The sequence below is a fragment of the Triturus cristatus genome, chromosome 3_2 (genome assembly GCF_964204655.1).
Source record: "Triturus cristatus chromosome 3_2, aTriCri1.1, whole genome shotgun sequence".
Lineage (NCBI taxonomy): Eukaryota > Metazoa > Chordata > Amphibia > Caudata > Salamandridae > Triturus > Triturus cristatus.
In genome coordinates this window covers 695,330,419-695,346,692 of record NC_140584.1, presented here as the reverse complement: position 1 = coordinate 695,346,692, position 16,274 = coordinate 695,330,419, and the positions used below count along the sequence as shown (strand labels likewise).

Sequence of the window (16,274 nt, the reverse complement as noted above, 5' to 3'; positions counted from 1 at the left end):
ATTGTCCCCCTTTGGCATACGGGGTCACTGTTCATTTTCTGCGCACTGGCTCTATCGGCATAGCAGCAGTTTTCACAGTGGCCCCACCTGGCTTACGTGGCCACCTACTTAACACTGCATATGGCCTATGATCCAATCGGCATGGCAGTAATCTTCACAGCGGACACACCTGACATACGGAGTCGCTGACTTAAAGCACACTGGTGATGACCTGTTCAGCAATGGTCAAAGCTCAGTTCACGGCAGTCCTCCTCTGGCATACACGGGTCACTGACTTGTCCCTGCACAGGGCAACAACCCAATTGGTGCAGAAGCCATTTCTTCACTTCAGAGATCCACTTTCCAGGATTTCCCCACTGGATCTCACTCTCTCCAGCCCTCTGCTCTTCACAAGACACACTGGTCTTGGGAAGCAGGCAGGTGCTGGTGACAGTAAGGTTACACTCCACTAGCAGGTAATCATGGATTCCCTGGGTGATTTCCCCTCACCCAGCTAGAAGAACAGCAGACTTTGGCCCCCAGTCCTGGTCACAGGCAGAATTCTTGCAGAGCTTCGCTTTGCACAGCCCGACTGATTGCTTGACAATTGACAATTTTTGGGGTCTCAAGGTCCCCTTTTTATAGTTTATTTCCAAACACCAAACATCAGTTAAAATATGAGTCTTTGAATTTTATGTTGGGGGCCTGCTTGCTTTTGACTGCCCTCTCCTCTGCCCTCTCACCCTTCAAAAAGTAGTCTATCTCAGCAGGAGCGACTCCAAATCTGATAGCCCCACAATACAAGCCATGTGAGTGACTAGACTAGAGGTTCACACTTGGATGTCAGCAACAGGGATGTGTGTATCAAAATGTTACTACAGGGCTTATTTACAACAGGTAACAAGCATTTGCAATGCAAAAGATCTCGCAACTGCGAGATGTTGAGGTATTGGCATTGTAAATAGCAATGCTTTTTATAATAATAAAAGGAATCGCCATTTAAAATACCAATAGGTCAAAATTTGGCAAAAGAGAGATCTATTGTATTGCAGAGTGCGATATCTCTGAAGTGGGCGCCGCGTTCACGATTGAAGTTAAATAAACGAAACAGAGCGCGGTGTCCCTGAAGCGGGTGCCTCGCTCACTATTGAAATAAAATAAAAAAATTAAATAGAGCGCGGGGTCCATGAAGCTGGCGCCACGCTCACCATTATTGTTGAAAAAATTAAATATAAAACAAAGCGCAGTGTCCCTGAAGCGGGCGCCACGCTCACCATTAAAGTAGAAACAAACTAAAAAAATGAAACAGAGCACGTGTGCCTGAAGCTGGCGCCATGCTCAGTATTCAAGTTTAACAACATTGGCCTTGCATTTGTCTGAGTTAGACCTATTGGCATTGTAAATGGCAATGTTTTTTACGTATGTGTTATGGAATGTATGTATGTGGTGTTTAGTGGAATTATGTGTGTTGGACTGGATTAGTTAGTTGTGTAATTGTGTGGCATGGAATTGTGTGATGTGGTGTGGCGTGGATTGGATTGGATTTGTATAGTGGAATTATGTGGCATGGTGTGATCTTCCCTGATTGACTGGGCATGCAATTGTCTGTCACAAAGCCAGCCCACTAAAGGAATCAACTTCATACCTGGCATCCAAGCAGGATTACAAGCGTCCTCTAAAGCAAGGCGCCTCCATTTACCAATATTATAATGTTTTAAAAGCAAACCTTAAAAATACTGGTTTGTAAACACCTGCAACACCAGCGAGCGACGCACAGTGCACGGGCCCAATGAACATTGTATGCACACTGTAAACTTAGGTCTCTCCGAGCTGCCTACAAAAATGCAACCTCCTGTACGTTAAAAACCAAAGCCCAAGTGACTTAATCCACACACCTGCACTGCTGACAGTGTTAATAGGATGTCTGAAACCACAAGGGGACAGCGTGTCCTGCTGTCAACCTGCAAGGGAGGGAAGCTGAGGTTCAAATGTGCCGCCACTAGCTTAGAGTTCTAAACTTAAAAAATCAGGTAGACGTTGTTCAAGAATTCACAAACTTAATAATTTATACCGTGACTATTTCTGTAAGGAATAAAATGGAGGATGTAAGCCTCAAATGATGTCAGATCCATGTGACTATGTGTCTTTATTTATGAATAAACAATTTTTACAACAATCGGTTACACAGGAACATGGCGTTACGCAAGAATGGTTACATAGAAAAAAAATGAGGATTCATCTGCAACGTTTGAAAATGACACCAAGAACGATCGGGTAATCTACCTATTGATTATCACAAAACAGAGAAGGAAACCGATAGTGTGATTTCCCAGTGCCGTAAAAGGGGAAACTGGCTGTCACCAGAGAAAATGAAACCGAAATGAAAAAAACAATGTTCACTTGAGTTTCAATATTAATCTCCTCTTTGGGAAATACACTAAACACTGGAACACTCCCTTAACAGGCATTTGAATGCAATCGCGGCACTTGTGCTTTAGCTGTAAACATCTTAAGCTAAAGCGCTGGTCCTCTGATTGCTTCAAAAGTAAGGAAATAAAAAAAAAAAACTATTTCCTTACTTTTGAAGCAATTGAGGCACCGCGCTTTAGCTTAAGAAGTTTACACCCAAAGCATGAGTGCAGCGATTGTAACCAAAGTAAATGAAGACAAAAAAAAATGGCGGCCGCACATCTTTTTTTCTCTTTATTTACTTTGGTTACAATTGCCGCACTCGTGCTTTACCTGTAAATTTCTTAAGCTAAAGCGTGGGTGCCCCGATTGCTTCAAAAGTAAGGAAATAAAAAAATAAAAAATCTATTTCTTTACTTTTGAAGCAATCGAGGCACCGCGCTTTAGCTAAAGATGTTTAAGGTTAAACCGCGAGTGCAACGATTTTAAACAAAGTAAATCAAGATTAAAAATCTATTTGCAATGCAATAGGTCTTGCATTTAAATGAGACCTATGGCATTGGAAAGAACTGGCCACCATTGTCCCGGCTGCTTTAAAAGAGAAAGCGTGCATGGCACGCTGAATGTAAGCAAAGCACGTCGTGCCTACAGTAAGAGAAACTTAATAAAGAAAATAGTGCTTACAGACTTAAGAACATGTACCGTGTAACAACCGAAGTAAAAGGGCCAGTAGCCATGGGAGGTTACAGATGAAGACAAGGCGTACTAAGGAGAGACTAACAAGCCTATTTATGAATGAGAAGCCAACATTTACGGAGGACAATGACACAAGCCAATGAAAATATGGGCGGTGAGTGGGAGGGCTTCTATTGCACACTCCAGTACAACAAGTCACGCAGAGCAGCGCGTGTGCGCCGACTCTAGGCTCGACCTAAAAAGGATCTGTTCAATTCTACTGATCACTATACTGTATGCTGCTACCACTGCACTCAGGCTGCTTAACTCCTGGCAATGGCAGGAACCTTTCACCACTATGAGGGCAGTGCTTTAGATGACCCTCCCGATTTAAAAAGACTGCAAACCGTGAGACAGGCCCATGACATGGCGCACAAGCATGATCCATGTTCACTTATGACAATACAATTCAGCATTAGGTATCCAGACATCATTACATTTGGGGCACTCAGGCCAGGGGTACCCGTCTCTTACCATGCAAAGAATTTTTCGGTCGTAAAACGCACCGTGATGCTCTAGTGCTATAATCAGGTGCTTCTCAAACCCACCGCCCAGGACTCACTTTGTTGAGCTCGAATAATGAAAAGATCAATCAAGCTAATCTCAATGGTCACATTTAGATCCTTATAGCTGACACACTAACCCACGAAGAAATGGTACCTGCTGACATTGAATGAACAAAGAAGGTTTAGGAATAAGTAAAAGCCCAAAAACGTAAATATATGTGCAAACAGCCGTAGAATATGACGTTGTTCATCTAATCTCCTTATAAAATTCAACTATAGTGTATATTTCAGCATCAAAAACACCATGGCTTTCAGTTTTTTTGAGTTGCCTTTAACTTCCTCACAGTTGTTATGGTATTCTGTCTAACCTGAAATGAATGTCATGATCACTGTTTATTACACTTTTATGCTATATTTCTGTGCTCCAAAACCAATTTCAGCAAATTATAAAATGTACTTCTGATTCTTCTGGGGAAGCTGCACATTTTAAAGACACAGGAGCTTATTTACAAAAACATTTATAAGTACGGAAAGTAGTACTACTGAAGTACATATCTTACATGTTTTTGTGAATCGCCCTGAAGAGTCTCTTAGTAAAAGTGCTAAGAGGTAACAGTTGTTTCTATTTGTCCCAATTTATATGAAAATTCACATTTTATTCCCATTTTATATGTTTTGGAGCCAATTCACACAGACACTCAAAAGTACACAAAAGAATATTATAGGAGTACTCTTTACGTACTCTTACATGCCTTTGAGAATAGGACCCAAAAGTAAAGCCACTTGGAACAGTCTATCTTTATCCATAAAGCCTAAGGACACCATACGGTTACTAAGAATGAGTTTGCCCTCAGCTGGAAAAAGAGAAGCTAGAGCTCTTTGTAAAAACCCTACCAGGTAAAGTCTGTCATTGCATAAGTGTGCCCAGAAGCTATTCTCCAAAATCATCTCTAAATACATTTCTCACTTACTTTATTACAAGCTAAGTGCAAGGCGGTATTCAAGTCTTTATCCTTCGCAGTCAAATCCACGTTCGTGCTGTTGACCAACATTTCTGTAACAAAAAAACAAACAAATCGTAAAGTCGGGGTTATTTTCCCATACTTTTTAGTACAGAGTCCTAGACGTCCTTGCTCCTGACCAGAGGGAGATACCACCTAGGGGCTTCAAATGCCTCCTAATGAAAAGTGCCAGTATGTAACCTGGCTGTACTGTTGCTGTTACCATTGTATCCCTCTTCCATGCCCTCTACCTAATGAAGGAGTACATACCAAGTAGAAAAGCAAGTGTGACAAGTACCACAGGCAGCAACATTCTGCTGTAACCCTGTGACATTTAAGTAAGCATACAATATATGACTCCTCTGTAGGGCGCAGACCCTATCACTGTTGTACCACTACAGCAGAACTCACATTACCCCTGTTAAATGAGTAATGTAATTAAAATGTGTGTCGGGAAGACTATGTAGTGCTCTATAAACGACATTTGTCACTACATCTAGAACACGATCCTGCACAAAAAACTCCTACCTGTTCGAATGTTTGACCCACATCCAGACACCAAGGTAAGATGGCTGGAGTAGGCTTTTTGAAAGTGTAAGCTTCTAAAGGAGGAGGCTCCATAATCAAGGTCAATATTTAGTGCTCTCCCCCTATCTACAGAATGCAGTTTCACTTCCTTAGAGGATGGAGGATAATGAGAAAAATCTGGCAAAAGGATGGCCTGGTGAACATTAAATTCTCCTATCAAAAGAGTGTGTATAGAGGATAATTGAAAGGAGGGTCCATGATTTATACACCGCAAGTCTTTTTGATTTTTTATTTAAGTAGGCTGAAGATGAGCCTCTTTCCAGCGGTGGCCATCCTCACTTGTTAGATCTTTGACGAGGAAGAGAGAAGAAGTGGTAGAAGACAATGTGTCAGTAAAAGAGCCCAGACATCACTTTTTCTACCTTTGCATTATTTGCATTCAGGTATTGCAAAAAAACACAAAATACTTGGCAATTGAAATAAATCAATGTTGTGAGTCATACACTGAACTCAAGGACGAAACAGAGATTCATTCCATTATTTGTTTAAAATAAAATGTACATATTTATTACATGATCAGAAACTACTTTATTCCTAGGTAAGATGAACATATTTATTACTAGAGCCTTCATTTCTCAACTCCTTTTCTTACATAAATAGAGATATGTCACTATGTTCTACGGAAGTACAACACCACCTGGCATGTAACATTATAAACTGACAAGACTGCAGCCCTCTTTATTGTGGATAGTATCTTTGATGGGACACTCAATTATTAAGTAGATGGTCTTGGGCCTGCATATATATAGTATAATCGCCATACTTACTGTGAAGGCAGGTGCCTGTGTTCTTACTGGACAAGTGATTGTGCAGTTCCATTACTTCATTTAACACGCTGAACATACAATATTAATGTGTTCTGCGTGGCGAAATTTGCATAGGGAAACTGCAAGGTCTGTACAAAATTTACACACCACTCATAATCCTTCCAGATTGACACCAGGCGTCGTTATTGTTTCAATTTGCCTTTTCGTAAAAGGGCCCAATGTAGAGTATTTTATTTAGCCATAAACAAGCCAAACAAAGTTAGTTATCGTATAGTTGAAACCCACTTGATTACTCAACAATTCATCTCAATCGCAAAACGATAAATAAATACATAAAAAATTACACATAGTGTCTTAACTGCAATCGAATAACTCATGTAGGGACTCACCCAACGGATGTATGACGTTACAACGCACACTTTTACAACGCATGCACTTACAACGCATTTTTTACAACGCATAATCCATTACAACGCATGACATTACAACGCATGACACTACAACGCATTTTTAAAAAATACCTTTACAACGCACTACCATTACAACGCATACTACCTTTACAACGCATACCATTACAACGCATAATATTAAATTACATTTAAGGTAAGTATTAGATAGTATAGGGGTAAAAATTACTATTCTAACTCCAGGGGGTGCAACAGTAGGGTAAGTGTTGGATAGTATAGGGGTAAAATTTACTATTCTAACTCCAGGGGGTGCAACAGTAGGGTAAGTGTTGGATAGTGTAGGGGTAAAAATTACTATTCTAACTCCAGGGGGTGCAACAGTAGGGTAAGTGTTGGATAGTGTAGGGGTAAAAATTACTATTCTAACTCCAGGGGGTGCAACAGTAGGGTAAGTGTTGGATAGTATAGGGGTAAAAATTACTATTCTAACTCCAGGGGGTGCAACAGTAGGGTAAGTGTTGGATAGTATAGGGGTAAAAATTACTATTCTAACTCCAGGGGGTGCAACAGTAGGGTAAGTGTTGGATAGTATAGGGGTAAAAATTACTATTCTAACTCCAGGGGGTGCATCAGTAGGGTAAGTGTTGGATAGTATAGGGGTAAAAATTACTATTCTAACTCCAAGGGGTGCATCAGTAGGGTAAGTGTTGGATAGTATAGGGGTAAAAATTACTATTCTAACTCCAGGGGGTGCATCAGTAGGGTAAGTGTTGGATAGTATAGGGGTAAAAATTACTATTCTAACTCCAGGGGGTGCATCAGTAGGGTAAGTGTTGGATAGTATAGGGGTAAAAATTACTATTCTAACTCCAGGGGGTGCATCAGTAGGGTAAGTGTTGGATAGTATAGTGTAATATTATGCGTTGTAATGGTATGCGTTGTAATGGTAGTATGCGTTGTAATGGAATGCGTTGTAAAGGTAGTTTTTAAAAATGCGTTGTAGTGTCATGCGTTGTAATGTCATGCGTTGTAATGGATTATGCGTTGTAAAAAATGCGTTGTAATGGTAGTGCGTTGTAAAAGTTGCGTTGTAAAGGTTGTTCCCCCACCCAACATAGCTCAGATAAAGCAACAACCATGCTTACCAACAGCCAAAACTTGTCCATATTCAGCTGCCATCATAATAGGAGTTTTCCCTGAAATGTCTGCAGCATTTACTTGTGCGTTGTTGCTTAGAAGCAGCTGTATGCATTCCACATGATCCGTGAAAGCTGCGGCATGGAGTGGCGTTCTAAGAAACGGGAAGGAAAGCTTGCATGTCAAACTCATCCCACTTAGGAGAAGTCACGAATTCAGTACGTCGGAACAAGGCTCTGAGATTATATTAGTAATGGACACAATCAACACATCCACCATAGACATGGTGGCCTTTGGCTGGTGCTGTAATTTGCCTGTAGCACTCTGCTTTTCCATGTAAGATATGGCTGTAGGGTTTTGACAAGAAGTAGTGGTAAAATCTGGAGATCCAATGTGCTCAATCTATAGTTACACACAACACGCTGGCTCTTGCTTGACCTCAGAATGAGGTCATCAGCTCTAAACTGGGCTGTTGGAAGATACTACTGTGATCACAGATCACTTCACCTGACAGCAGCCAGGATAATGGGAGAATTGGGTACCTTTGGTACAGGATTCCAGGTGCAAATCATAGGCTTCTTGCCCCTCGCCTGCTAGCCATTGTGAGTGTAACAGGTCAGCTCAGTGGTGGTGGGAAATTAAGAGGAAGATCAAAGGGCTTAACCTAAAAAGCTTGGACTCAAGCAAGTAGAAAACCTTGCTACTGCATACCATCATGTAGTTAGAGAGCTCTTAATTATGAGGGTTAAATGTGTTCTCAATTTCATCAATAATATATTAACATTTGGTCAAATAAAACATTAGCATTGCTTTTTGCAGGCAGCATATGTTACATTTTACATCCTACAATGAGCGACACCTCCTCTGAGGTACCTTTAGCTTATCTCTTTTCATTTACTCAGCTGATGTTTCACGTGGGGATGTAATTTAGCCATCTGGTGATATCAAAGTAAAATCTAGATCTGTCACATCATCTCTCCCTAGACGCTTCCATCTGGAGAAGTCTTCAAATCGAACTGAATATCAAGGGCCAATTTGTAAATTATGAGTTGAGCTAGGGATTATATATTGAGGGATATATAGGAAGCCATTGGCTTGACAACCCCAACCCAATGCTACTCAATTTATTATCCTCGGAAGGATGAAAGGTCGGTTTGATCTCGGTCTGATTAAAACATTTCATCTGGAAGTTACATGCATGTCGCACCAGAAAATAGTTCTGTGACTGAGCCATCTTATCGGCAGTGCAGAATTATCTATGAAGCACTTGCCAGAACCATACATTGAGCACTGTCCATCCTTCCCTAAGTGCAGATTGTGCCTCCATATAGATAAAGAAGTGTCTCAGAGATATTATGAAAGATCAAACATTCCTTTTTTGTACATCTTCATTTACTTTAGTAATTGTACATATTGTGGGGATATCCAAGAAGAGTATGTAGAAATGAACCATGGTGTGAAACCTCTCATCATTGATTTTGGCAGCCGAAGCCCGTCGTTAAGGGCAGAGGGGCCCCGCCCTGCAACCTTTCCCAATACAAGAAGAGTGTCTGTCAGGCTGAGCAAAGTCAGTCTGACAGACACTCTTCATGGTCTGGTCAGATAGCCACGGAGAGTACATGCGCTAAAAGGGCGCTAAATGGGCAGAGACCTGGCTGCCAGAGCCAAACTTTACCGGGCTGAAGATTTCACAGCCTAGCAAGTGTGACCTCTTCAGCCCAGCAAGGTCTTCTGTGAGCATTCTTCTCGTGATGAGGGGAGCGTCACTGAGTAAGACATGGGTGCGACAGATTAAGTTTGTCACAGAGTGGGGTGGGGTCAACAACTCTCACTGACCCCATCCCAATCAATCTGTGACAAGGCAAGGAAGACCCTTCTCTCATTGGCTGACCTTTTACAGCATGAGCCAATGAGAAGAGCCGGTGGGATTGTCCTTTCGAAGCCTCCAGGAAACAACAGAGGTCTCCCACCTGCCGCTGCCCAGTAAGATTTTCTTTTTAATATTTAGTGCATGCGTGTGTTTATGTATGAATGGCTGTGTATTTGTGTGCATGCATGCTGTGAATGAGTGTGTGCGCCTGCCCCACCCCTGACCACCACTGGGTTTTTTGGTTTCCCTTTAATAACCACATATTATAAACAACTACCACAGTGTCGTGTATACACAGGACTTTAGTCCCTATAAATGTACTTCTCAACTACATCTTGTAAGAGACAATGCCTCCACCAGGCATCCACTGTGTACCCCTTCTCCTTCTACCATCCTTCTGTATGCAATTCTAAATATTTTTTTATTCTCTCACTCAAAGTTCTCTTGTTTCACAGGTTGACTCACGCCATGTAAATAACAATACACACAAGCAAATAGAATACATATAAAAGATCACCTCTGTTGGAATAAAGAAAACAGCAAAGATGAAACACAAAAAGGGACTGTGCACGTGACTGCTTAAACTGAGAAAGTATATTTACATTTCTAGAGTTTAACATGCATGTTTATTTGTATCCTCTTTTCACAGAATGAAATAATGTGTGTCCGGATGTTTCACCTCTGGTGTGCAGCAGACGTGTCCTTTGCTTTACTTCCAGCATTGCCAAGCATGCCCCTTTTTCATTAAAAGCACTCAGAGAAGCCATCTGCATCCTTCCTTGACTCGCGGTCTAGCGCGCTTTGCAAATGTAAATGGAGTGAGGTATGAATTTTTTATGTTCATAAATAAATTTGCTAATTGAACTCTAACTTTGCATATATTTATATTTTGGCTAAAGAAGTCAGACTGAGTGCGTGATCTCCTAAAAGGATATGAGTAACCAATGTACACTGCGCGCTAGCGACAATATTATCCTAAAGTTATCCTTCGATCAATTCTCTAACGTTGAATCGAAAATGACCTTCTCTATCGTCAGCTGTTTGAGAATTCTTCAAACTATCAGTACATTTCCCACTTGCATTCTCTGTTTAGGACTTTTTACATCCCTACCGAGACCTCGGCTGCTTCCTTTGACCACTGTGTATGCTAGTACAAAGACCCACTCTGCAGGCGAAACAAACATATTGGAAACTGAAAGGTCAGGGCAGAACATCATTTATCCAGTGTCATCTTAAGGACTTTGTAGGGCCCCGGTCGGAAGGACTTTGAATTGTATTACCCATTTTCTGCAAATTGAGGCCTGCATGATGCCAACCAAGCTTTCAGATACGCGGTCACACCTAAAAGGTGAAATTATGACTTCCGGTGGACCAACAAATCCATAAGACCACACGGGGGAAAGAGGCACAGTCAGGGAGATGTAGATATATATATATATATATATCCTACTGGCGGTCGCCAGTAGGTAGTTATAGTTAGGACCCCTTTTCCATAGGAAATCCGCAACATTCTATTTTGAATAACTTTGGCGCCGGTTGACGAATCCTCGCGAATTTCTCAAAATAGGTGGGGCGCTCCGCTCCTACCCTGAAAGTCTCGGGGGGATTCGTCAAGCGGGGGCTGAGATAAAAGGGGGGTCCCAAAACGCGTTTTTCCCATGCATTTTTCCATAGGACCTTTAGACAGGGCTACAGCCCGAACGGCTGAACAGAATTACTAGACATTTGGCAGAGAGGTAGTCCCTAGGTCAAGGAAGTGCCTTTTGTAGGTTTGGTGTAAATCTGTTCAGTAGATTCTGAGAAAATAGCCTTTAAATCAATATATATATCTGAGCCAGCTTACGGTACGCTTACCGTAAGCTTACCGTACGCGTACGGTGGCGTGTGCGAGCGCGATTCTGATTGGCTGTTACATCTAAGTAAACATTCGAATCGGTCGAAACCAGGAAGCGGCGGCCGCCATTTTCTCTCTCGCACTCTGAGGGGGGGCTGTAAACAAAGGCAAAAAACATATAAAGGGGCTGTTTAGACAGCGCCCATGCACATAGCCATGTTAGTTGAGTCCTCAAAGATCCCCTAAGGCCAAAAACGGTAAATTTTTATTTTTTGAAAATTTCGCCGATTACGCTTACCGTACGCGTACGGTGCGCTTACGCTAAAAATTTTAATAAAAAAAAAAAAACACTCTCTGTGCATGGCGTATTATTGTCATCACTTACAAATTAAATTTAACAGATTACCTATCACAAGGAAGCGCATAATATGTCCTCCATGTGCGCACCGCGTGCCCACCTTGCGTGTACGGCACTAACTGCGTAAAGTGGGCGCGCACGGTGCGCGAAGCGCACCGTGCGCGAACGGAACGAACTGCGTTAAGTGGGCGTGCACGCCACGAATGGCGTAAAGTAACTTAGCATTTAAAAAACCGTACAAATTCAATGAAAAAACCATAGGTTTCACACACGTTATAGTTAGGAATTAGCATTTAAAAAACCTTGCAAATTCACTGAAAAAACCATAGGTTTCACACATGTTATAGTTAGCGGAAATTTTACTGATAAAAAACCAATGAAATTCCCCCGTTATAGTTAGTGCAGGCAACTATAACTCACGCGACCGCAATCTTCTGCTGATGACATATGTGTCTTTATGAAAAAAAAATATTTGTAATATATGTATAGCTAAAAATGTATGGAAGAAGACATGGGCAAATAAGTGTCTAAATACAGTATTAGCATCAGCAGAGGATTGCGGTCGCGTGAGTTATAGTTGCCTGCACTAACTATAACGGGGGAATTTCATTGGTTTTTTATCAGTAAAATTTCCGCTAACTATAACATGTGTGAAACCTATGGTTTTTTCAGTGAATATATATATATATATATATATATATCTATTGTATATATATATATATCTAACTACACCAATGCACCAGCACCAAGTATCTTGGTTATTCCATGTGCCCAAGTGATATAATAATCAAGTGTATGTAATAATGTTAAGAAGAAAAGAAATGTATTCTGTTGGAGAAGTGTTGGCTTTTATGGACTAAACCCGAGTAAACTTAATTCTGCCAACAGCAAGCATGAAGCATGTTACAGTTTCCGCTAATGGATTACTTTTACTCTTTTATTCAGTGCTTCACTGTCCCGAGCATGTGAAGATGGGAAACCCTGATTTAAGTTTCATAAACACATTTTTTTTATTGAGGCATGTTTTTTGGGAAGAATGTAATTTTAATGAAATATTTGCCATGTAAAATAAAGACAGTGGAAGGCGACTTTAAATTTCCAAAGAATTATACTATGAGGGTTTTTAAATGATGCATCTTCGCTGTGCATTGTTATATTGTTAATTAATTGACTGCTTTGTGAAAGAATTCTATGCAAGAAACTTCATTATTTGTGAAACTGATGCAATTACTGTGCAAACACTCCCCGGATTTCTTTACCGCCTCCTCCATTAGTTTCCGTACCCACTCTTTTCCTAACTGGCTATCAGAAAAAAGCAAATTCCCACGAAGAGTGGGGACTATGCTGCTGAATTATGCCAGAGATTTGCAAACCATATTTTGACAGCAAGAGTGCAGTTTTTAAATATTCAAGTGGTTTGTTTCCCTTAAAGCAGCTAGATACCAGTTTAAGAAGAGGGCATCCGGGCTCCCACCGTCACATACAATGACAAGAGCTGCAGAGGGCAAGGGAAGAAAGAAAACAATGACACAGACACGGCGGACAAGCAATTAAAGCCCAACTTTGTTAAGATGACATTGAATGCAAATAAAATGAAAACATATATATGCTAGTAATTAGTGACCATTTAGAGGAATTGATGTTCACACAAATGTACACAGTATACTTTTCATGCAATGTGGCACTGAGGGGGTTTGTGGCCAGGTGTCAAGGAAGCTGGCTGCCGAATTGCAAGCTCCCGTGATCTGATAACATAGTCCCTCAAAATTCGAGACAAAATCCATCCTGCAGAGAAAAACTGCAGTTTTTAGAAAAATCAAACCAAAGGGCATCGGAGAGATGTAAAAATGTTGCCTGCTCCGACTCTGCCAGACTAGTAAAATGGCGAGGTCTGCCACCGCAAAGCGAGCCCTGACTTGGTGTTGTGAGACGCGAAATGGGCTGTGGCTCCCCCGCAGACCTTTAAGCAGAGACAGTCATTGGCTGGTGTGAGAAGCGGAGGACCACGCAGGCCACCTGGCAGGGTGGCGCATCAGGGGACAGGCTAGAGAAACGCCTGCTTAAGGGCACCCCAGCCGGGGACTGGCTCAGATATGAAATTATGGTAAGCCTGCATGCAGCAGCAGCAAAGTAAAACAACTGCTCATGCTGGTGAGAGAGGAAAAACTTCAAGATCTACCAGAGACTTTTACAAAAGGCAGACTGGTAAAATGGGCCTGAAAAAATGAGAGGGACACATCCAAGAGAAGTTAAATCAATGGTGATTGGGACGACAGGCGCTCTGCAAGTTGGAAAGGCAGGCGGTTGTGAGTCTGCAAAGCAAGGCAGGGGTTGGGAGCGGGGAGTTAAGGGGGAAGGAGCAGAGGTCCAGCTGTCATGTTAATAAAGTAGTAGTAACAGGAAAGCTGAAAATGATGTGAAAAAGGGCTGATAAAAGATTTAATCCAGCGTAGGGCAGTATTAAGCAGTACCGGGGCAAGGCTTAAACTAGACCTTGATGAATACAACAGCTCCACTAAAGATAATGACCTGCAATGTTAAAGATCTGGGCAGTAAAATAAAGGGAGGAGCTGTGATGCAATACATCAAGCTATATGACCCAGACATAGCCATGATTCAAGAGACACATTTGAAAGGTAACATCTGTAAGGTGCTGGAGAGGTATGACATAAGATGTTAGTCCAATTGGCATTCACCACTTACTGGAGAGGGGTGGGACTCTGGATTAAGAAAATATTACCATATATACCGCACGCTACATGGACAGACACACTGGGGTGAAATGTGGCATAAACAGGATCCTGGAACGGGATGATGTTAAACCCATTCTTAGAATATATTCCACCTAAAATGCAGTCAGTTACATTACGAGACATGACTCACTGTTGCCACAGCTACAAATGTGATACGACATTGGGAGGCAATCTTAACATGGTTGTGAATGAAGACGGGGATAGAAAAACACCAAGAGGGGAGCGTGGCGAAACAGGTCCTCTATCAAACTTTTTGGAGGCAATGGACTTAACAGACATGGGGGGGGCCCACAACCTGATACTTACAGAGGCAATACACTTTCTATTCAGGTGTTCACAACAATTTCCCTCCAATTGACTATATCCTAACACAACACATATATTTAGGACGTTTTAATTGCACCAGACAGATGGCAATGGGAATCTTTCGCCATTCCCCCATATGGGCCATGGTCAGAGAGAAAGCCGTTGGGGGAGGATGGGCAATAGATTTGTGGTATTAGAAAAATAAAGAAAATGCGGCCAAATTGAGCAAGAGATCAGAGTAATACTTGAAATGTAACAAAGAATCGGTTGTATCCAGTATCCCATTGTGGGAGGGCTACAGGACCATAGTCAGGGACCACGCCATCTTGTTAATCGCAGAGGAGAAAAAAAAGAGCACAAATGCATGTACTAGATTCAGAAATCCTACTACTAAAAAAGTCACTCCGAACGCAGGACGATTCCCCTGGGCACCACCTTCACAGAAAACAGCAGAAATACTTTATTATTGCAGAGCCTGGAGTGCGGGCAAGCTTTCTAGCCTCCCAGCCAAGGTTATATGAGGTAGGCAATGCAGCTGGCAAACTGCTTGCGTGCGGGGTTAGAGAGAAAGCAATAACAAATGGGTGCTTGAAGTGAAGTCTGTTTCAGAGCAGACGGTATGGGGCAACAAAGGGGTAGCAGATGCCTTTGAAGACTACTATCGGTTGGTCTACTCTGCGGCTCATACAAAGACACAAGAGGTACTCAACTTCCTCGAAGATATCAAGGTCCATAAGCTCTCACCTAAGGATAGACAGATGAAATATTTGGAAAGTACTCTAATTACAAAGTAAACTGGGGCAAATTCCACATATATTCTTAATGAAGTGAGGGGGACCGACATTACCAATAAACTGCCCATTGCAAATCTTGATACAGGGCTTCTGATACCTCGGAATATACATAATCAGGACTATAGATGCCTTTCTCAACAAAAACCTATACACCCTGCTCAATGAATTCAGAAATGACGTCAAACATTGGAGGGCGCTGATGCTATCGTTGATGGGCAGGGTGGCCACATTCAAAACGATCTCCCTACCCAAGTTTCTGTATGCTCTTCAAAAGACCCTGTACAAAATTCTGACAGGAAGTTTCAAGAAAGTGGAGGATGAATTTTGGCTGTTGCTTTGGAATGGAAAGATACCTCGAATAGCCTTTAATAAATTGAAGAGAAGGGTGTATGTTGGTGCTATTGCATCCCCAGATATAAAAAAATAATATCCGGCTACACAGCTGGCAACCATTAATGACTGGATCTGTGCCCCACAGGATAAACCAGGTTCAGTTAGGCAGACATGCAGTGGGGAGGAGGGGCTACTTAGCAACACTGTCTAAAAATAGATCCTTTAGGGCCCTGCCGACTCATAATATACTGTAGTATAAATCTGGACGAAAGAAAGAAAGCTACAACCTTTATAGGATGGGAGCGACGTTCACCAGAGAGACGCCCTTGTGGGACAGTCACGTTCTGACAGAAGTAGACAATTTATCAGGAATTCGCAAATGGGCCGATTTATGTATCAGCAAACCCTGAGATATATGAGCCAGTGATGACATGAACTCCCTAGACACTCTCCGCTGAGAATACCAAATGGCGTACTCAGAGTCTTTTAGATATCAC

General features: G+C 41.8%; 1 protein-coding gene across 6 annotated transcripts in view; it reads right to left on the bottom strand.

The window, feature by feature from the left end:
* ANKRD44 (ankyrin repeat domain 44) overlaps nucleotides 1-16,274 on the bottom strand; it is a 744,373-nt gene that overhangs the window by 49,260 nt on the left and 678,839 nt on the right. For all 6 annotated transcript variants that reach the window (XM_085648750.1, XM_085648754.1, XM_085648751.1 and 3 more), the window contains exons 24-25: nucleotides 7,538-7,683; nucleotides 4,601-4,683 (exon numbers count right to left, since the gene is read on the bottom strand). In XM_085648750.1, the coding sequence (XP_085504876.1) occupies nucleotides 4,601-4,683; nucleotides 7,538-7,683 (229 nt within the window). The remainder of the gene's footprint in view (nucleotides 1-4,600; nucleotides 4,684-7,537; nucleotides 7,684-16,274) is intronic.